At 44.7% G+C, this 23,814-nt stretch overlaps 1 protein-coding gene across 3 annotated transcripts in view; it reads right to left on the bottom strand.

Annotated features, from left to right (window-relative positions):
* Positions 1-23,814, bottom strand: part of SH3RF3 (SH3 domain containing ring finger 3) — a 237,302-nt gene that overhangs the window by 22,198 nt on the left and 191,290 nt on the right. For all 3 annotated transcript variants that reach the window (XM_083814690.1, XM_083814689.1, XM_083814688.1), the window contains exons 5-8: positions 22,675-22,769; positions 18,791-18,961; positions 15,468-15,721; positions 11,215-11,519 (exon numbers count right to left, since the gene is read on the bottom strand). In XM_083814690.1, coding sequence (XP_083670816.1) covers positions 11,215-11,519; positions 15,468-15,721; positions 18,791-18,961; positions 22,675-22,769 — 825 coding nt within the window. The remainder of the gene's footprint in view (positions 1-11,214; positions 11,520-15,467; positions 15,722-18,790; positions 18,962-22,674; positions 22,770-23,814) is intronic.

Below are 23,814 nucleotides of genomic sequence, written 5' to 3'. Positions count from 1 at the left end.
TGACACATGACCTACAGGTATGATCATATAATTAAATGCAATTGAGGTACGCTGATTTAACTAATTGCTACCTGTCACGTTTCCCACCTAAACCAACCAACGTTCTCCATTTCCTCAGCCCACTCCAACTGTGAGACAAAACACGTCAGCTCAAATGTCAGGCGTCAGCTGATTTGGGTAAAACAAAAGGTCTGAGGAAACGTTTTATGTCAAAGCTGGCAGTAGGAAAACTTCACTGGTGCAGCCAGCGAGTGCCACCTCACACGGGTTGCAGGCATACTCACGTTGGTAGCCTCATGAACTCTCTGGACACAAATGGCTCATTTGCTGCTCCTCTGGAGTGTGCTACACAATGAGGCTGTGACACTCGGTCATGTTCTCACAGGTGGCTACTGCACAAATATCCAGCAACAACGGCAGATACGCAGCATATTCCTCTTTGCTCTATCAGCTAGTTGACTGGTACAGAAGACGCCAGCGTGACCTGGAATCAAAGGTGGATCCTGCCAGCTAATAGCACAAAATGGTTGATTACAACACAGAAGCTCAAAAAGCCTCTGTGGAAACATTGCTTGCATAGATCTCATATCTGAAAATGATAGAAACTATATAAAGATAAAATCACTACTGCACTGGAGCAGAAATGACAGCTTTGTCATAACAGCCTGTCTCCAAGCCTGCCTACCACAGATGAAGTTGAAAACCTCTTTACACGAGTCGGATAAAAGTGCACGAAGTTTTCCCCTTGACCTCAGTGGTTGATCAAATGGCGCTGTGTACCAAAAGACTGACAGCCTTTCTTATTTTCATTTTAGCAAACCAATATGGGCAAACACTGGCTTTGAATCATCTCATCTTCAGTTTGACCATGGCTAATTGGAATGTCTCTGCCTAGGAAGATAACAGAATTGGTAGCCCAGTAGTTAAGCACTCATGACTTCTAATCAAGTTCTTGTACTATGATTACTATTGCTGCGTCTGACAGTCCTCCCACAGTAGAGCAGACAATATGATGAGTATCTTGTACTAGCTTGTCCTTTCAAGTTCTTCCTGCTAGGACAGCAATGTGTGTGTTTGAGGGGTCCGTTCCAGACTTGCTCTCTCTCTGTTTTAACTCAGCAGCATACATCCAAGAAGTCAGACTGAAGACAGATAACCAGATGTTACCAGTTGCTTTGCAATGTGTTCCAGGTAATGATTTTCTGTCAAATGGAAGAGCATTTCAAGTAGGTACCAACAGGGCTTGTCTTAGGCTTAGTGCTATTCAATCTTTTCATTAATTACTTGGTAGTTGAGCGAGAGCTCTAAAACCTGCAGTGGGCACTGTGCTGAGTGTGTCTGCCAACAGCTGAGAGAACAAACAGGGTAACAATTCAAAACAATTTTCCTAAAATGGAGAAATGGTCCCAAATCAACACGGTGAAATTGAGAAAGACAAGCATGACGTGCAACTGCTTGGAAGGATAAATCAAATGCACGGATGTAAAATGAGGAGTGATTGGCAAGCCAGCAGCTCTGCAGAAAGGGACACGGAAGTTACAGTAGATAACAAATGGAGTGAGTCGAGATGCTGCTGCGGAAAAGGCAAAATTCACCTGGAAACATATTAACAAGCATCTTTTATGTAAGCCATGGAAAGTACTTACTTGACCCTAACAAGGTCTCAGCTGAATTCCATTCTGGGGCACTACTCCTTAAGACCCCAGCAAGCTGGAGACTGTCCAAAGGAGAGCTGAAAGTATTACCAGAGACCAGAAAACTGTACCTGTGAAGAAAGGCTAGGAACTGGGCTCAGTTAGGCTGGAAGCAGAGAAATTGTGAGAGCAGAACATGCTATTAGTTCTCTAATACTGGAACTATGGGAAGAGAAAGCTTATCAGCTGCTTCTCCAGAACAGGACATAAAGAAGCATCTGTAGCCACAGAAGATTTAGGAGGGATAATAAGAATTTTTCTATCAATAGAGATATGGAAGGACTGGAACAGATTGCTCAAGGAAGTTGTAGAGTGATCTTAATTGAACAATTTTAAGAGAAGTTAGGCATCCATGGTTTGACTTTCTCATGGCTGGTGAACAGATGCCCATCCCATGCCTGCGGGGCCATGATCTTTCCTGCCTTCCCCGTGCCACTTTCCCTGCTGGTCAGCAGTATCTCTCGGCCAGGTTGTGTCTAAACCTGCCAACCAAAAGTATCTGGCTTAGATATAAAACCTATCCAGAAAAACATTTAAAAGTTGGAAAACCAGTTTTCTCTTTCATGTCCTGATCAAAGCCTAGGTTATGCGTTTCCCTTGCCACAGCAGGCACCACTGTGTTGATAGGCTCTGCCTGCCCAACCTCCCCCCTCTCCTGTCTCAAAACTGAAGACACGAAGAGTAACATGATGTGGTACAGGAGGGAATTGAGATCTCTGAAGTCATCAAAACAGCCAGCTAGTTCCATTTTTAAATATGCCAGTTCTGAACTGTTCATGAATGGGGACTAAAAAACACAGAACAGCAAATTTACTTTACTGTAAATTAAGTTGGCCATGGCCTCACATTAAATTACTTCTCTCCCTGGGGCATCTGGTGATGAAGCCCAACGCCAGTCTGCTGCTAGACTGCTGAATACAGTCTGATGTGAACGAATATTTTACCTTCTATAGTCTTAGCTTAAAGAAACGTATCAGTCAATGTGAACCAAACAAAATATATGCAAAAAAGCAAAGCAATGTGTTGAGTTCTGCCTTTATAATTAATTGTTTTTATAAAAGGATGACGGATTGACACCCCAAATTAATTCATTCCAAACATCCCACAGTCATAGTGTCTGAAAAACAACTTCTGTATGGTGTATCTCCTGAATTCCTCGGGATGATCTTTTCTCCAGAGGGCATAATAAGAGCATTTTTCTTTAGACCAACAGGGACAACCACTGGCTCCATGTCCTGACTTGGTCTGAAGGGAATTACTTGATGCTTGAGACATTCAGACGGAAAAAAAAATAATACCACCACCAACAAAACTCCCCAGCAGATTGACTTTAAAGTGGCTTTACCATTTGGCACAATAAAAGCTGAGGGCTCGTGAATCTTTCTGCTGCTACTGCGAAATGAAAAATAAACAAAAATGTACAAAATAAGATAAATATCCCTCTGCTATAACTTGGTTATGCCCTCAAGTTACATGATGAAAACAGAAGCATGCTGCAGATATTTGTTGTCTGTCACGAAGTACTGTTTCTACAGTACTGATGTTTGACAGAAACTGCAATTTCATTTAGTTTATGTAATTCTTCAGAGCTTATTGAAGTATTTCTGTGTTGACCCCAGATATTTTAACCCACCTATTACGAGTAACCACAGAGCAAGGCAAGGAAAAATACCAGTACCTCTGCGACTGAAAAAGAGAAATGTGGACACTGAGAAATTGATTACCATCGATTTTCACATCAAAGTTCAAACTTTGTCTCCATAAAACAACTGTATTAGCACTTGAGATATTTGTATCCCGGTGAATAATCTCTGTTGCCTCTTGGCTGTTTAAGATTTGCTGGCTTGTAAGCACATGGTTGGATAGCCACTGAGGAAAGCAAATGAGTCCTGGACACGTGGGAGGCCAAGATGCCACCGACTCTGATGCCCTGCAAACTGTTTGCAGAGTTGCACTGCTTTCAAGGCAGACGGTTTTTTTCTGTTATTTATTTATTTATTTATTTATTTTTCTGCTGGAATGATTTCACCCTGCGTGTCCCTTCAGGGAATGATGGGGCAGTGACAGTCACGTTACTCTCACTCTTGTTTTTCAACCTGCGCATGGGAACTGGGAGCTCACCATTACGAGGGACCAAAGCACGTTCCTCAGGAACGGGGCAGGGAGAAGGCATGACCTGCAGCGGGCTGCTCAGCTGAAGCGTCGTGTGGCCTGGGGTAGGGACGAGGAAACTGGAGTTTATCAGAGGGCAAACAGGAGGCGAGGAAGCAGGACTTTCTAGCTGAGTGCAAGACGCAGTAGTGCCACAGCTTCTGAGTAAGAGGTGTCTTTTCAGTTGGGACAGGAAGGTTATTTCATTTCACACTACTGCCTCTACCCTCGCATCAGACGGCCCCTACAACGCCTTAACAGCCAGGATGTGTCAACATCCCCCATCGATACCACAAGAGTGCCCACATTTCACCTGACTAAGCCAAGGAGGCGCCTGCCACCCACTCCCACGCCTGGCCATCGGAGCCTGCACGGTTCCCTGCCACGGGGATGCCGGTGCCGCGATGCTCGCACGCAGACGCGCACGCAGACGCCTCCAGCCTTCTGTCTCCGGTGCTCCCTTGCGTGCTCTTTCCATTGCCTGTGTTGCTTCTTTTCCCCAAACAGTGCTGAGTATTTAGCAAAAACCCACAGGTCCTATGCGTTATAAAATTAGGTCCCTGCAGGTGCCAGCACAATGCTGCATCTTGGCACCCAAGCAGCTTCGCGTCCAGCAAGTAGATGAAGCAAATTTCCTCTTGAAGCTAAAGCACTCTCCATCCTGGCCTCCCCTGGATCTGCTTCCCCTGACGGCCACAGAACACAGCACAGAACCACTCGAAACGGCGCTAGAGAAATCCACCGCGGCCACTTCAGAAATCCTGTGACAGTGCTACGAGGCAGATAAGCAGAGGAAGGGGGAGAGGAGAGGGAAGAGGAAGAGCTCTCAGAGGCTGCTTGGCAGCAAAGTCAACGCTGGAAATATCTGTGGGGAGTTTGAAAGCATTTCCTAACATCAAAAATGCTAAGAAGAAAAAGAAATTTTGATCAATGGCTTATTGCCCTTGATCTAAGCAAAAGAATCCTAGCCAGTCAGAAATAACAGAAATCTGTTTTATAGTAAGGCTGAAGTTTTCTATGTTTTGACAGCTGGGGCTGATGCTTTTGGCTGGGTTATTTGCCAGCCCTGAAATATTCATCAGCGAGTTGCCAGGCTTTTGTCCTTTCAAATTGAACTCTAATGATGAAGGAGAAGGTGCTGGAGAGATTTGAAGCATGAGCTCTCTGCCCTAAAGCAGAACTTTGTGGCCCAAATTCACATGACCAGAAAAAGAGGTTTCCACTCCCTGGCCAAGTTTCTGGTGAATCACTTGCTGGTCACAGAGCCAAGATCTGTTCTTCTGGAGCATGGGAAGCAGTGGTGCGTTTGTGATGAATGCAGCCCCCCCTCCTTTGCTGAAAGGAAATGGATTAACAGTGTGTATTCTGTGCACAAGTCTTTAGAGAACTGAACTAAAATATTCCAGATTAAAGAATTCTTCCTGAAGAGCAAACGGGAACACGTGCAACAGAAAAATCGCACTCTGAAAATGATCGGTGAAATGTCGCTGGTGGTGGCTCTGGGATCAACTCAGACATCTTACAGATTACCCAAACAAATTAGCTCCACAGAACTTATTATCATTTTCACGCAAATTTTTACATTATTATTTTAAGGTTGCTTCTTCCTGATGCTTCCTACATTTCAGTATACTTATTCGAAGAATTTGAACCAGACTCCTCTGCTCTTGAGCGATTTGTTCATTTCTGTGTCTCACTCTGCTTTCACGTTGTCACTTGGCTGTTATCATTCTGTTTCATACCTGTACAACTCAGGGGGCTCTCCTAGGTGAACTGGCTACAAAGTGAAAAATATTAAATCATTTCATATCTACTAGGAAGACTGAATTCCTCTTCCAAAACTTCAGGGCCGGTCATACTGACTTTGTATCTGAAAAATCTACTTTCATCAACTCTATCCTAAGCTGCTTTTATTCATCCCAGGGTGACCACTATTTTTGTTATGTCATTTTATATCTACACAGTCCCTGCAAGTGCTCAGCACTTCACTTTTGAGACTGATCTTCCATTTTCTGGATAAGGAATTCAATTTCTTTAGTAGATATGAAGTGATAACAAACCCTTTCCACTCAGGGACAAGTTAATATGAGAAGTCGCAACACAGAGGCTCACAATAAATGAAAACTGAAGGTGAACTACCATGTAAAATCACATCTTTTAGGCAGTTTTAGTTTTTCCAGACGACAGCTTAAACACACGGCTTTGACATGAAATAAGGCCAAAGAGCATCTCAGAGTTTACAAAGCCAAATTTTTTCAAAGGGCCTTTGATCTAGTCCCCAGCTCTACGCAGAGCCAGAGCGGGCATTGCCTGGTGGGACGGGGCAGTGGGTTGCAACTTTGGTGCAGGCAGAGGATGGCACTGGCAGAAAGGAGGAGCGTTGGAGAGGGAATTCTCTCTGGTCACATCTACACTGCACGTAAAACAAGGCCAGGAATGAGGATCAAACCCCAGTCTGCAACCATTAATCACTGTGGGTTTGGCTCTCTCCCAGGGCAGCGTATGGGCCACACCACGTACCAGGACTGTTCTCGATAAGCAGCCTGGATGCAGTCACCCTGTTTTGGGTGGAGAAGAAAGCTTAGAAATGTGGATGCAAGTCATGCTGGGACACTTGCGCGGCCAGAAAACAGGCCTTGGCTTGTTCTACCTTGTAATTGAGTCCTTACACCAGGATCAAGCCAAACAGACTGTATCATTTGAGGAATGCAGCTATTTTGAGCACAGCTGATATTTGAGAAAGTGAGTGACACCAGTGAGAAAAAATAACAGACAGACGTTTACTGATTCAGTCTTCACATGCAAAACCGTTGGTGCATGTTCAAAGTCATTTTCTGAAGATGTGCCTCTTGCTATCTTAACATCAGCAAACAGAAACCCACTATACTTTCCCATTCTCTGTGACTTGCTAATCCAGCTCCTCTCTATATTCCAGGAATACAGTTACTAATTTTAAAACTGCAAATGGATTTTTTTTTCTCTCAATACAGTTATAAGAAACATTTAATTTTACATTGCCGATTTTCAAACATTTCTATACACTCTGGCTAGGTAAAACAGTAAGGAGTTGGTGTAACTCCACGATGAATTAATGGGTTGTTCACTAGAGCAATCTCTTATTTTCCTCTTTAGCAGATACTGCGCTAGACATTTTGGAAGAGTTTAATCAAAATCCTCATCAAAAGCCAAATGAGTGGATTTTAAAGAAAGTTTAATTACAGTGGTCAAACCACCCAGCATGATTTGCTTGATTTGATTAACGTAATGAGGAGCACATTTAATGAGAAATGCATTAATTCATTCAAACAAGTGGTTTTATCTGAGGTATTAAGCATCAGCCCAGATTATGTACAGCAGAAACTATTATAGCAAAAATTGACCGAGGTCAAGGCAGTAGTCATACTGTAATTACAAGCTCTCGGCTGTAATCTACCAGTTGAACTTGGACAGTGCTTGTCATGACTGAAAAAGCAGGGTTCCCAATTTGAAAAAGCCCCCAAAACGCAGGGTTACACTTCCATTTCGCAGCTGAGATCTCCATCCCTTGCTTTTGAACATTCAGAAGATTTGGGAACTGGGATTGTATTCTCCAGGTTTCAGATGGCTGCACATGTCGGTATCATTAGCAAATGATGAAACTAGAGCTCAAAGGACCTCCGACACCCCTGCACACCTCTAAAGGAAATAGGGTGTTCCCCATTCGCTGTCTGCTCTACCTCCTTCTTGCCCTTGTAATGTTCTGGGGACACTCCTGTACCTAACCTTGAAGAGTCAAGAGAGTGACTTTGAGGGGAATTATTTCCCTTCTGGGGAAGGAAAACTCCTTCTTGGAAAAGAATAAGAACTGGCTTCAAGCAGGAAACATTTAAGAAACAGAAGGAAAATTCTTCTTTATATCTTCATCCACCTTATTTAGCTAAACACCAGCCCCTATGCTCCAGCTTTCCTATTGCAGGTTCCCTCTCCTTGGCTTCACACAGCACCCTCACCCTTGCCCTCCCCACTGGTATCCCTTCTCCTTTGCCCCTGCTACACCTCCCTGCAGCTGCTAAAGCCCTTCTCTCTCCTGCGCTGCCCTGAGCATGTTCCCTCTTTGACTTCTGCCATGCTCCCGTGTCTGTATTCAGTGCCCAGCTTGTTATTCCTGCGGCGTCTGCTCTACCTCTGCGTGAGCTGCCTTTCCTGCTGCTCCGTGCCGAGTCCATGCAGCACTGCAACAGCTTTGATTTTCAAGCGCTCTACTTCTAAGCTTGCTCAGCTGCCTGAGCACTTTCCACGCACAGTTGCACAGTGGACTTAAGCACTACCTATTGCTCTGTCTTACCTCAGCTGGCACCAGCAGTCAGCAAAGGATGGCAGCTTTGAAACTGTTCCCTAACTGGGCAGGAGGCTGGTCCCGGGATCCTTCTGGGATAAGTGCACACTGACAAGTGCAAATTGGCATGGAGCAAAAATTACTTACAAGAATTATTTACAAAAGTAAAAATCGGAATCAGACTCCATTGATTTTAGAGAAATCCTGAAACGTGCCTGTATCTGACTGCTGCACACCAAGAGAAACGTCTGAAATGTCATTGGCATATTAAATATTTGTGCAGGGAAAAGCGTTAGCAGTGACTGCCTCACCAGTGCACTCAACAAGGATGTTCCCAATGTAAAAACAATCCTGTCTTGGAAAAAGCTACCCAAGTAGCATATACAGACTCATCACGACAGCTGCCCCTTGATGCCACATTTGGTACCCTTGAGTGGAATCTAGGCAGGAACTCATAAAGCACAAATTGGTAGAGGATCATATCCTAAAATACATTTTCCCACTATCTCTCAGCCTGGCCTTCAAGGAACCAACCAACCTTTCTAAATTTACCGTCTGGAGAAAATTTCCAAGGACCAATATATCTGACTATGCCAAAGTGACAAATGCAAAAAAAAATAGCAGTTTGTCTCCATAGCCTTTCACAGGAAATATTCTCTACAACAGAACCATGAAACCCAGTGGATCCTCAGCATGGCCATCCCAGAATGTAAACCACTTCTTCCTATGTGCCATGTGAACTCCCTCTGTACCACAGTGAACTCACACTAACAATCAGCATGTGAAAGAAACACTGTTAACAAGAGAATGTTTCTCAAAACAGCTGTTCTGAGTCTGATTGCTCAGCCCTCATCCACAAAGGAATCCTACAAAAGAAACTGGAAAGACAAAGATGGGATTAAAATTCATAATATGACCAAAACCCATTGAATCCAACAACAATGTTAATTTTATGGCATGTTACAATTTACCTCTGATACTGCTTGCTAATCTCATTTTCTCAGGAGATAATTATCTGTGCATTTCTTCCACCCTGTGTTCTGTAGAGCTGAAGACCTTATTACCACTCCTCTTACTAACATCCTCTCTATTCCTTTAATCTCAAAGTACATGACTGATAATAATAATGAAACTGAACTTAGACAAACTGCTTCCAATCTTTGCTCATCTGGCAGTTTGCTAGTTATGTCCATGCTTCTGCTTTTTGCCCCTCAAACCTGTCTGTATTTTTCTAACAATATTTAGCAATAACAGACATTGCTTCTCTCCACAGATATTCCTTCTGAGTGTTATGGCTGTTCCCTGTTCATCCAAAAACCTTCCCAACCAGACTTCACTTTGGAAATACCAAGTTTGGTTCTAGATAGGGCTCCAGTTCTGACTCACATTTCCTTTATGATTAGTGACACAGATTTTAGTCTGGCACTATTCAACCTCTCAACAGCTTCAAAGAGATATTTGGGTTTGATTTGAATTATGCAGAGAGCAGGAGCAAAACTTAATTGGCCAAACATCAGTCACTATTTCTAAAAGGAAAGGAAGCATCATTCACTCAGATCTTCCTAAAATGAAAGTGAAATATGACATGGAGGAGATTCAGGAACATATTGCTCAACACAGCTGAGCATAGTTTTATACCACTCTGCAGTCAGAGATGACAATATTTAGCATCACTTCTGTCTGGTACTTCCCAGGTATTGTACTAATCTGTGGCAATGCTCATTGCATTAATGTAGTACAATACTTGTGTCTCCCCTTTATCCATGTAGCTCAAAAAATCATGAATTTACTTCCATGCATCCAAATTCAGTAACTTAAAGCTGCAACAGTTTGGGAAGGGTTAACCAATATCTTAGGTAGGAATTTGACATAAGTTTGCCTAGGAAATTTTGGTGTGTAGTCCCACATGAATTAAAATATATGGACCTACAGAATAGCATGCTAGTTTTAGGAAGTATTAAATGTGCCACTACACAAAGCTCTGAGGTAATATGCAGATCTACCACCATGGCTGAACGCTATACACTTCCTTTGACTTGCAGAAGTAGCAGAAGCACTCGATGAACATTTGGAAGTCATTCTTCATAAGCAAGAACCTAAATTTCACATCTGTGGCAACAGTTTACGCCTTTCCTCTTTCACTAAAGGACAACCAGAAAATTCAAGACAGGATTACATAAGGGCTTTAAAAACTCATATTCATCATCTTGTGAAACTAGAGGCTGCCTGTGACCCTGATCATTTGTGAGATCTGTAACCTCAGTGTTACCACGTCCAGAGTAAATGTTTACCCTACATGTGCCTGTCACCATGGAAAAGCCTGGTGAACACACGGGAAGGAATATTTGCACATCCAAAGGAAAAGCAAGCCCCCACATCTCTTCTTCATACTCATATACAAACCAGGAGTTTGCTTCCAGCAAGCCATTTAATCAGTGGGCTCTGCTAGGCAGCACGGAGATAACCCTCAGCGCTGATAAATGGAAGCTGTTAACCCAATGTAAACATTTGGTAAAAGCAAAACCTAAAAGGCGAGGCGTGGAGAGCAGCTCTCCACGCTGGCTTTCCTCAGCCAGGTGCACGAGGGATGGAAATGTGGCTGCCAGGGCTGGCTCCTGAAGGGCTGACCCTGCCGTGAGCTACTTTTGAGGCCCTTTTCCCTGCTCCACTGTCCCATGGCAACGTATTTTGCAAGAAACCCAGATATTTGCAGAGTGGTAAAACTGCTCTGACCGCTCATGCATTGCAAGGTTAGTGTGTCTGTGTCACCTGCCCTGCCGTAACTTTTGCCACGTTATTTGGCAGACTGCTTTTGACTTGGCCATCTGGCTTTGAGGTCCAAGACCCTGCTATAATGTCTTTCTCCAAATCTGTGAGATCTGGACCCCAGTCATTGGAAGAAACAGCGAAATTCAAGAGGAGAGCAGCTCCCCATGCTTTGCATCCCAGTGGGCAACACGAGAACAGAGTGGTGGGGAAAGGACGAAGCGTGCAAAAAACCTGAGGCATGGCAGGTGATGAAAACCCTCTTTTGCCCTCCATGGTGGCCCTTACCTTCTCGTTCTTCCTCTCTTCAGCCTTGCCGGCAGGGCTGGGGCTGGCAGGGCCACCCAAGGGCCCGCCACCCACCTCGCCATTGAGGTGGGCTGCGCTGACGTTGGGCGGCGTGATGGCGGCGGCGGCGGAGGTGAGGGGGATGAGGGGCCGGGCCCCCGGGGCAGGCGGCTGGTGACCGTGCTGCGGGGAGACGGTGGGGTGAGGCCGGATGGTGGCGGCCGGCAGGCGGGAGGGCGAGCTGGGTGTTCGTAGTGGCGAGACCGTGGCGGTGGGACGCTCCGGGGCTGGTGCCGGGGGGTGAGCTGCGGAGGGAAGGCAAAGTGAGACCTGGTTCCCCGCCATGCTGCCAGACCCAGCCCTTCGCTTGCAGTCACTGCCATGAGGCTGCCGGAGAGCTGCAGCGCTTACCTTTCACTGAGGATATCTCAGCCCCAAAGTGCCTTGGGCGAAATCCTAGAAATCCCCCTCCTGGCTGTGACAGGCCTGTCTGCGGACACCAAAATGGCTGTTCCTCCCTGATGGTGCCATAGGGGTACAGTCTTGCTACCTACCTCCACGCTCAGAAATAAATAAAAACCCTACCCCATTTTTTAAATACCTAATCTTATTCCAGCTGGGCTGTTTTCCAAACCGCCAAGACCCCCTTCTAATGTTGTTGTTAATTCCCTGAAATTTTCTGGGGCAATGTAGCATGGGACCTAAAGGGTTAGCCCAGATGACCTCGCAGAAGGCAATTACAAAGGGAGGTCTCTTGTTTCAGCCTTAACAAAATGATCAACAGCACATCACTGTGCTGTGCAAGATAAATTAAGCTGGAACCCACTGGAGAATTTCTGAGATCAGCCTCATCTCTGCTAGCGAGGTCCCTGGGGGACTGTGAAGTGCCTTTTAGCCTTGCTTGCCCTGATGAGCACGCCCTGCTTATAACCACTAGGAACCAGGAACTGGTGCTCAGCTGTTTAATGGTGGCCACGACTCACTGCCGAGGTCACCTCCCCAGGGATTTGGGGGCCTGTTGCATGCTTCATGTTTCAAAAAGTGTGACAAAGCCCTAGGTCCATTCCCACAATGACGTTTCTTTCGACTTCCAGGTTGGTCGATTGCTTAGGTTGCTACATACAGCTCCATTTCATGTACAGAGCAGAAACTGAGTCCACACTCATTCCCTGACTTAAATGATCAAATAGTACGACTGGCTGGAAAATACCAATTTCACAAATAATTTCAAAGTTTCATAATCAGGTTCAGCTCAGCACCAGTGCAACATTTGAACTTTAGAACATTTTTCTGAGCACAAGCTATTCACCCACTCTTCAATGACCTCCTCTGCTGGTCAGGGCATCTACCTGGAACATGAAAGCACAGCATCCAGTCTTAGTGCACTGCCTGTTCTACGCAGAGAACAGATCTAGGCAGCTGACTATCCTCTTTCTTTCTCCCTCTCCTTCTCATTGCAGCCTGAGCCAGGACAGCTTTGTGGATGAAGTCTGGTTGAACTACATCCATTCCTGACAAAAAGCTTTAATTCCGACAAGTCAGCTTTTCTTTGACCAAGAAGCATTTTTCTGGAAAATTTCTGACCCACTCTGATCTGTGGTTTTCTTCAAATTCATCTGAAGGATACATTTTTACACAGGACCAAAAGCAATTGCTGGAGTTCACTCAATATATAACTAAACAATAATGCCAGAACAACTCAAACCACTTTTTTTTTTTCTTCGTTTGTTTCTATGGTTAGTAATGGCACCCATTACCAGGGATTAAAATGACAAGGCGTGCCATTTGTCACACTTACTACACCAGCTGTGCACTCCTACAGTCAGGAGGGAATTTAATCCCCCAGCCTTATGCCATATGATACTGAACTTGATGGGCAAGAGATCATCAGATTAGCACCTCCAAAGTTTACATGATTCTCTCTCACAGTAACTCTCTTACTACACATCTCTTTTTGTTTTTACTTTTTCTCATAGAAAAGAAACCAAACTATCATTAATTGGTCTTGCAGTGATTTTACCGGGTAGCATGAAAGAAAGGCCTAAAAGTTGTTATTATAGACCCCTTTAAGACTATTCTTACTATTAGTTACCTTTTCTCCTCTTCCCTGGATTACCAAGAACATATATTGGGAAGTGTAATTCATTTCCAGAGAGCTAGAGAGGGCACCACTTGTTATCTTGAAGCAATTTTCTACTAATTTTTCTGTTTGGAGCCTGTGTAATGCACAACCTCTGCTGCCAGAAATCTAATTTTTCTGGGATAGTTAAGCTTGCAGGGTCAAGGTTTTGTACCTCTGGTTGGAGGGAGGAATGTCTTTCCTAATTCTGGAGGAACAGCACTGTAATGGAATTTCACTACATGTACCTGGATGCTGAAGACTGATTTGATAATTATATTGTGTATATTACATTCATATAGTCCTCCATGTTTCCAGACACAAAGGAAACAAAAAGCAGGGAAAACAGCAAAATAAATGTCCTGAGAAAAATCAACTGTGAGCAGGACTCTCACATTTTATTCTGTAATTTCATCTGCTTACTGTTATAATGTATGCCTTTGCTCTGGGATCTCTGGATCTGGACTGTGCTGCATCAAACATGCTATTAATTAGCAATGTTCACTGAAGGCTATTTTTGTTCTACACCACTCATATTTCATTTTGGGTGTATTCCTACATTAGTGGCCTTGTGCAAAATTGATTTGTTACTCATGCACATTGCAAGCCAACAGAAAACGTGATTTGAATACCGTGCCAGCTTCCTTCTCTCGGAAGGCTTTTCAGAAAGTGAATGTGCATTGCCCTGTCCTGCAGGACTGTGGAGCCCTTCTGGAAGGGCTGGAGAAGTCCCACATAGGAGGCTTCAGAGCTGCCACGTGGCCTGTGGATTACGCTGCCTGCTGGCTCCTTGGCATTCTGAGACGTCAGAGTGACCTGGAAGAGCAGCCTTAAATCTGGGAAGCTGCTGGAGGTATGGCACAGCAGCACCGTGGATGGAAGGCGTGGGGTGAAACAATCCATCACCTTGGTTTCGGGGCAGCCCATCTGCCTGCTGGCATGGGCACAGGACACACCAGGAGCTCCTAAATACTGGGCTGACGGAGGTTTGCATGCTGACATAGCACAGAGGCACATCCTACACCACTTTCCAGCAAGCACTCTCCATTAGCACCCTGCACATCTTGCCCAAGGGGGGACATTTCTGCCTTTGCACCGCAGGAGCAGCAGGGCTTTTGACTGTGTGGCTTTAGGGGAAAACAGGAGCCCTCTAAAGCAGACAAAAAGAGGATAAACAGATTATTCCCCAGCGTGGCATGGACGGCATGTAAAGTCCTGCCAGTGTTTGCTGAGCAGAGGAGTTTGCCCTGTTTGAGACTCAGATTCACATGTGTTTGATTACATTTTTTGCCTTTGGCCTGGACTGTGTAGGAGGTGAGATTAGACGGTCATAATGGTCCCTTCTGGCTTCAAAAGGTACGAATCCGTGACTTACAACTCTGTATATTTCTCATCTGGGCCTGCTCTGTTTTGTGTCTGAGACCTCAGTTTTCAGCAGTCACAGTCCTTACTGATCTGCCTTTGTAAACACCATGGCTCAAGTCCCTATAAAATATCAGAAACAAAATGTTTTAAATTTTACTATGAAGTTCCACCGCAGGATTTGCTTTTACTTTATTCAACATCAGAGCTGTTTAACATCAGGGAAAGGGGGAATAAATTGTGCTCCAGAAAATTGTGCCGTACATCAAAAAGGAAACCCAGAAAGAACAGAGCCCCCCTGGTGTGAGAAGCTCTTATTCCCGTTTCAAAAAAGGTGGCAGTATTTTTCAGATCTCTTGCTTTATCACTAACACCGGGTCCCGTTCTGCCTAATAAATACCTTTCATCCCTGAAGCCCAATGAAATGCTTCTTAATTTTAAGTCGCACATTACTTGCTCTGTGATAAGGGCAGTATTTTTTTCCTTCAGCATGCCAACCGGCCTCAGAACTGTTAATCTCCTTAGTATGCAGGGTGCTTGCTTTCGCTCAGATAAATTGTATAAATATTTGTAAACACTATAATCTATTCCAGCTGTAGCAACAGAACAATCTGAGAAACACAACGTGGTTCCCAGAGATCAATAGAAGCCCATAAATATTACGAGCAAATAAAACGTACCCTATTCCACATTGACCGAGCTGTGACTGAACCGAGAGCCCGGCGAAGGCAAGTTACGGGGCCGGGCGGCTCGGGGAGGCTGCCGTACGTACCCATCTGCATGGTGTTGCGGGCCTGGCCGGCCGGCTGCTGAGCCGAGTACCTCAAGCAGTTGTTCAGCTGCGGAGAGGCCGCCTGGAGCTGGGGATGCGTCTGAGGAGCCGTGATGGGAACGACCGGCCTGACAGCCGTGGCGGCGGCGGCAGTGTGAGCGGCCCCACCGGGGTGCATGGCTCCGGGAGCTCCTTTTGCTGCCTGAGCTCCCCCGGCTCCGCCGGCCCTGGACTGCCCAGCTCCCACCGGCACCCTGTGTGGAGATGGAGTGGTGTCAGCACACTGTGGAGACCCCAACACCCAGCCACCAGGGTGATGCGCGCCCCCAGTTACTCAACACGACACCCCTCGGGTATTAAACAGAGCTACACGCAGTATTTGCACCCTTACAGGACACAGTAAGCATGCTGGTGGACATTTTCACCCCTTCATCCTATGGGAAGAAGTGCAGGCTGAAAACAGAAAATTTTTCCCATATATATATATATATTTCCTTAAGCTCCTCTTCCATCTGAATAGCTTCTAGTGAAACCACTGATCTAAATTCAGAAGAAATGGGTATCACCCAAATGTCATGTTGTGTGCCAGAGGCTATTTTACAGGCAGTAATGGACTAACAATTAAAACAGACATGGGGATCTTTTCTTAGGACCGAATCTGCATACCGCCCCACAGGGGGAAAAAAGATGGATGGCAGCAAATTTGTGTGTGGCTTTTGAAGGGGACCGAAAAGCAGCAGACTTGGCAGGGGTTGGCTTGACTGAGCTCTTACCCTACCTGTGCAACCATCCCTAGCGTAGCCTTGCTGGGGAAATACAGAAGGGAAGGGAATGCAGCTGACCTTGCTGAAAAGTAAATCCAAACAATAATCGACCCCTCTTCTGCTGCTCACTTTAACTGCATGTGTAGTTTTTGTCTCATCTGAGTGACTGGGGAGAGACCTCAGCGGGGAGGAATGCGGCCATGCAATGAGTTCAGCCTAAAGCATGTCTCATTCCTCTTACCACTGAGCTGAAGACTCTCTGACCAGGGCAGGAGGACAGCAATGGACAAAACTGCCTGCTGCTCAGCAGCTCTTGCTGAGTTTCTTACTCAGGTTTCTGAGTAATTTCCCAGTAGGAGATGCTATGAAACAGAGGGATCATTTTGTGCTGTCCTCCTCTTCTTGGCTGCTCCGTGTGCCAAGGTCCTCTTTGAGGAGAGGGCAGCAAAGGGGACAAGATGCAGAACAAAATCTGTAGGAAATGGAAATGAGGCAGTGTAGGCGGTGAGCAAGGGAAGAGGGGATAACAGAAAAGGGGCAAGACCAACATATGAGAGTGGGATTGGGAGAACTACTGTGGCCCCAAACTGTTGTGTGAGAACAGAGAGAAGAGAAGAGCAGAAAGAGGGAGTATGCTGAACAATCTGGTGCAATTCAGAGAGCAAGAAAGACTGGGGGAGCAATTCCAAGAAAAGAATGGAAAGGGGAAGAAACAAATGAGTGAAATTCTGACAGGAAGAGGCCAAAAGACAGGCTGGAAGATATGCACAGAAAAGTGAAAGAAATAACAAGTGCAGAAGATAGCAGTCCCCTCTGCCCCCTCTCCCCAAAAAGAAAATTATAGGAGGAAAACCAACACTGTAGTGTCATCAAATCCAGACAGAGTTTGCCTAGATTATTATTTTTTAACGGTCTGATTATTTTTTTTTCTTCAAACTTTTTTCATCAGCCTTCAAGTGGAGAAAGGCTAGGAGTCCCACCAGATGGAAATCTCAACTGTCTGTCATCTGCCATGAAGAGCTGGCAGGGTGGGAGCAAGGTTCGGCTGGGGCTGTCTTGGCCATCTGTGCTAGACTGGGTTTGCCAGAAAAGCACGCCTAGCAGTCCGCTGAGGGCTGCCTTCAGGCAAGCATGCACACCGACAGGTACAGAAACTGTATCTGTGTCTCCGGTAGAGCTGGATAGATGTTGGACGTGGCACATGTTCTTTGCTGCCCTGTGCCTGTCTGTCCATCTAGATGGTCTTGCCCTTCTCCCACCGTGTTTTCATTATGCAGCTTATACATCTAGTTCACTGGTCAACTTCTGTATCTTGGGTTCTGTAGGGAGTGCCAAAAAAACATGTATGAATCTAATCCTCTGCTTTGCTGTCAAAATGAAGGGGAACAAAGTAAGTTGAAAGTGCAGCAAATAGGAGATTTTGTTGCTATCAGATTTTTCTTGCTGTTCTCACTGAGGGTGATTTAAGCAGGAACTTAATTAGCTCACAGGATCATAAATATAACCATAAAGCTGCTTTTGGGTTTTGTGGAAAGGACTTTTGCCCTTTAGCACGTCTCTGTGTCTTGTTCTAGCTGTGACATGCTGCATTTAATAAAGTCTTGCTGATTCAGATCAACAACACTTCAGCACGAACCTCTTTACTAATTAAGAGCTGAAGAGGCACAGAGTGAAGGCAGCCAAGGGGCTCTATAAAATCAGGTAAATACATTTAGGTTGATGAACAGTGAAGACCCCATGAAGTAATGCCTTTTTTTTTTTTTTTTTTTTTTTTTTAGGACTGTCAGCAGGCTTAGTCATCATCTTCTCATCTGCTCTTAATTTTAGATCTTGCCCAGTCCACATCTTACAAACTTCTTACAAACTGAAGATGGAACAAACCTGGATCGATTTTTCAAGATCAACACTCTGAGTGGTGGGGTGCCTTTCTCTGGAAAGGAGCAAGAGATGGTGGGGACTGTGCATGTGGGAGGAGGCACTGACAGCTGGTGAGAAGGGGTGAGCTCCGTTTGCAAACCCAGAGTGGCTCTAAAGGAGAGATGGGCATACACATGGCAACGTTTGCCTGCAAGGAGCAGTGGGGTAAAATAGTTGGGGACACACTCATGAACTTTCTCCTCAGCTTGCAGATTATTTCAGAATGGTCTACTTGGATTTCAGAAAAACAAAATTTAGACGAGGAGCTACTGCAAAGCAATCCACAAGCATTGGTTGCTTTGTTTAATACTGGTATATGACCAGTGGTTTCATAACAACACAAAATCATTAGCAAACAGATCCTGTGCGATAATGAAAGCTGGGCACATCAGACTTTGTAAAGCTGGGGGATGTGAATGCCATCTTCTAACAAAACTAGCCAAGTCTGAGAGTGTGGATGACTCTGATGCTGCAACCCACAAATCGCATTTCCCAAGTCTGCAATGAACAACGCTGCCACTGGAAAACTTCCATATGGGAAATGTGATTTAAAAGCGTAGCCACTTTGTTTTCAGCATCCTCCAGCCACAGGATGCCTCCCACCCCATCTCAGGCACCTCCACCCTGGCCGGCAGTCCTCACCTGGAAACAGGTGTCACGTAGTTCCCTGGGAAGACCCCGGACATGCCACTCCTCAGGGACGTGCCCTTGAACCAGCCATCCTGGCACTTCTCAATGACCCGGTACATCTCGCCTTTGCGGAGCTCCAGCTCGTCGTTCTTCTGAGGCTTGTAGGCGTACAGGGCCAGGTAGCTGCGGGGAGAGGTCGCACACGGAGAAAGCACACAGCTGACGTCAGCCACCGCCTGTCCCACCTCGACTCCAGCCCCACGGAGCAGAAAGTGAGCAGAAACACTGCTCAGAAAGAGCGGTGGAAAAGGGACATCATTACAGCACGAGGAACAAGGAATGGCAGAGACAGATCAACTGGGTACCGAGACAATGTGGGAATAGCTAATGAGATTAAAGGGAAGGGGTAATTTAGAGATTAGCAAGACACACTTCTCACCCAGGGTGCAACTGAAGCCAAACACTGCCACAAAGCATCACTCGAGAACTTAGCAATTTCAGAAGGAGAAGGCAGTTGCAGTCAGAGTAACCAGGACCCCAACAGGAAGGTTTGTTGGAGCCTAACATCTGGACAAAGCATACGTTCACATCCTTCATGGCGTGAGCCACCTCCACTGTGGATTTTCAGAAGAAACTTTTCTAATGGTTAGGCTATTTACAAACGTTTTAGGCAGCTTTTCTTGCAACTTCCTCTATGCTATTTGTGCTGGCTAGTTTTAGAAGCAACACACTGAACTGTTCTAATCCCTTATGGTAACACTTGTATTATGTGGGCAAAACAACAAGTGACGGAGGATGAATTTTACAGCAGGATTTTTGCTTACATAAGCTAAGTGGTAGGATTTGGCTTTGGGTGTTTTATATGCAAGCACACTCATAAATATGTAATGCAGTTCCCAAAACGTAGAACTTTTTATTTATTTAATTATAGCTTTTATTCATTCCCTTTGTTTAGAATCTTTCTTTTTATCTTTCTTTTATTCTTCTGCTGCTACTTCAGGGATGTGTCTGTTGTTGTGAAAATGACTACAACTTAAAGTCCCTAAAGGTATTCTTTCTGTTTAGAGAGAGCCCTGCTGGAAATTAAGAATGATTGCTTACACTTTGTGGAATAATGGAAAGTCTGGATAGGATAGCAAGAATCGCATGCGGAACAACATTTCCTTTGTAAATACCATTCTTTTTTTGGTACTGTCACCTTTCCACAAATGCAAAAGGGATTTCTGGTAATTCTTGATCAGGGTTGTGCCTTGAGTTCTTGTTTGTTTGTTGCCTTTTTTTTTTTTTTTTTTGGCTCTGCATCTGACAGGCAGTGCAGAGAGTTTAGGACAAATGGGGAAACAGTTGTGGAAGGTGCCTTTACACTACAAAGTGCATCAGAATGCATTTAGGCTCAGGGGTGGTTGAGTGGAGTCTTGCTGCCCACCTTATAGTTGCAACTTCATAGTTACAAAACCGAGAAATAATGAAAACTATAACCATTGTGATTTTAGACTTGCAGCCAATAAAAATGATACATGGCTTTTTACTTCTACCTCCTAGGAAATATGATTGAGGAATAAATCCTGTTAGTTTTCCTAATTCTACTTCTTTATGGTGCCAGTAGATGTCCTTATTTTTATTCTGAAGGCAGTAAATAAACAGCAGTAATGAGCAGAATATGAAATATTTGGTAACAGCTCCTCGGGGCATCCTTAGGCTGATGTGCCTGACCATATTTACCATGTGCATGGGGTACAAAGACCCGATCAGAAATTGTATTTCATTAGTCAACAGATGGGAGAAACCATCCCACACATCTTTTGTTTAGCCTATATTATCTATATCATCAGGTGGTCCTGAGCAGGTCTGTTGTTCACCTGATGGAAAACACGAGGCCACATACGAACTGCAGAACATTAAAATGCATCTCCCTGACATGAAATAAGGTTACATGCTTCAGTGCTAATCCTTCAGCACAGTGCTCTGCTAGGACATAACAGAAAGTGCTAGGAACTGGGAGCAAAAAAGAGTGGTTTTGGCTATGCGTTTTTAAATTGATGCTTAAATATGGCTCATATTCAGGAGCTATGGGTAAAGCAGAAGTCAAGGAGAGAGCATTATAGACTGTTACACTCACTTGGGCCTTTTCCCAAGGGGCTATATGTAATAATGCAATTTACAGGTTGAGATGCTGGAAGAAGGTGTAAGGAAAATTACCCTAAGACAGGTGGATCGTAAGCTGCTTTGCCTTGCAGCTGTCTCCAGCTCTCCTATGAGTTTCTTTCTGCTCCTCCATGCAAATTCCCCCAACTCAGCCTCCAGTCTGAATAACCAATAAGCACATACTCAGGACAGAGTACCAAAATCCTTGCTGAGACTGAAGGAAGATGTACAACAGCCCAGCCTGGACTCCATGCCAGAGCCAGCCCGTCTCCATATGGCTAAACTGACGAAAGCTGTGTGTGATAACCCACAGCGGGACCCTGGGACAACAATGGAGGTGATCAGTGCTTTTTCAATGGACCGTGTGAAAAATGTCACCAGCCAACTCTCCACAGCCAAGATGAAAGTGATGGAACAACAATCTGAAATCCTGGAAGATGAAATTATTCTGGGCGATGTGAAACAGTGAGGCTAACAGGGAGCATGAGCTACAGGAAGCCAAATCTGCATAAAGTTCCCTAAAAAACGCCTATGCAAGAAAGTATCTCCCACTCTTGGCTTTGGGGAGCTGCCCGTGACTCCAGTTATAATGCAAAACCCCCATGGCTCTGTCTAGGACTGTGCTTCTCTGGGTCTGGTACAGCCTTCAGAGAACGCTTCCTCTTTGGCTGGAGTTTGGCTTGCAAATGCAAAATGTCAGACTGGATTACAAGGATGCTTCTCAGGGGAGAGGACAGGAGAGGCGTGGGAGGGAGCAGGGAGGCTTGCTGAGGCACAGAGGCAGGGGTATTGCCAGCCAGCTGGCAATTGGCCTGATTCAGCATCTAAATACCAGAAATACTGCTGATTATAGCACCATTTGCAATGATTTTTTGCCCCACTCCATGTCACACAGGCCCCACAGGGTGGCTACAGGGTGATGATATGAGCTCTCCATGGGGCAGCCGGCGATGTCGGGTGCTCTCAGGTGTGCAGACCTCACTTTGGTACCGCGAAAATTTTTTACCTTGGCTCTGTTCCAACTCCCCTATTCTCCTTACAGCAGTTTTCCTGTTACTTTAGGATTTTGTTTCTGAATTCAGGTATCATTTTACCCATATCATAACACTGGTACTCACGCGTATGTGTGTTTATATAGTTCTGCTGCTTATATAAAGCATATGTGATCAAAGGAAAGGGTTGAGTAGCTTTACTAGACAGGTACCAAATAAGCCAACTGGACTCAGAGAGATTTATTATAATGAAGTCTATCATTTTTGTTCTGTACCTAGTCAACCTTCTGTTCTTCCACATACAGTTTAACAAGCTCCTATCCCCACGATACTCTTGCACTTTAAATGTTCACTTGATGCCTGTGTTTATGGTACTGAAAAAAAAAATGTAATTGGGTCATTTTTTCTAGTTAATGATGAACGTATCAGGTGTTTGATTGCCTGGGACTACACCTTTATAAGAGCTTTAGCTGAAGGAAGAAGATTTTCCCTAGCTGAGAGGCATTCTGTTTGCTTCACAGTGATTCATGCAGCTGTAATAAATATACCAGGAATCTAAAAGGGCTCGTAGAGAAAGGGGAGTCTTGCTTTTCAAAATTGTTTTTTCAAACTCAATGGAGTAATGTAAGAAATTGTGGTGTCTCTCGTCTCAGAGTGCTCCTGAGCTGAGATTCAGGCTTCCAGATTTCACACACATGCACACGCGCACACGATTGGAAGCAAAGAGTAAGCAGTGAGTGAAATGAGCTGTCTGCTTACATATTGAGGGGGAGCTGGACCTTCGGTGATATTCCCTGATCTCCAATTATTGCACTTGTCCTGGGACCAGCCACTGTTCCAATCGAAGAGGAATCCTGAAAATTTCAAGAAAGAACATACAAGGATTAAGGTGAGGCCCACTGTTTCCTGAAGTGGTATAGGGTGAAGGCACAGAGGAAAAAAAAACCCACCTCCTTTATCAGTTCCCAGACTTTCTACCTTCATAGTATTGCATTAAAAAAGATATCTTTTAGCCTTGGACATTCCAGAAATACATTTCTGACACAAGGGATATTAGCTTATTAACTGCATTTCCATGTACCTGTCAGAGAAATTCAGTTATCCCTTGCATGCAAATCCTAAAAGTTCTAGAAAGCAAAACTACTTGAACTGCTTTGTAAAACCAGCTCAACATGTACATCTCTGCAGTAGTACCTTCTTTGATAAAGGTAACCTTTTCCCTCAGTAGCTTGTTTTTTCAATTTTTTCTCCTTTCATTAATGACTTGTGGATCTATGGAGAAGAAGATACTATTCAACTTCCAAAATGCAGACCCATCTCTGTATATGGTTTTTGACCTTAGAAATACTCTCCTTGAGAAAAAGAGACAAACTCTCCTTAAGAAAAAGAGACAGGTGACAGCACAAGTCAAAAGTAGTATCAGGAGTATCTCTGAATGGAGAAACTAGGAGTCTGCTACTCTTTTACCACATCAAATACATCACCTCTCTTATATAGGGAACCAGGCGGATATGTTTTCCAGCTAGTAATGTTGAAAGACAAATCTAAATGTAATCATTCCTTTTTCAAAGTTAATGCTGAGCCAAAGTATGCAGGGCAAACTCTTTTGAGTTGTCTCATCAAAGTTCCCACTCGTCTACGTAAAAGATGAATTTTGTCTGGAAACCTCCTCTGAAGTAACGGCAAGAGCAGTAGCAACAGGTCTTTGCTGCAAATACAGGACAGAGTTGGGCTGATGGGACTTGCAATGGTTTACTTGAGCAACAGGTTTTTATAGGAAGTCCAGCCAAATGCTGGATGGACGTCCATACATAGAATGGACCCACAAAGAAGTATCCGAAGTTTATGCAGCAACTGCAGGTTCAGACAGAGCCTCTTCCATACAGCAAATATTCTGAG

The sequence above is a fragment of the Anser anser genome, assembly GCF_964211835.1.
Source record: "Anser anser genome assembly, chromosome: 1".
NCBI lineage: Eukaryota > Metazoa > Chordata > Aves > Anseriformes > Anatidae > Anser > Anser anser.
The sequence above is the reverse complement of the archived record's forward strand: the minus strand, read 5'-3'. Positions and strand labels throughout refer to the sequence as shown.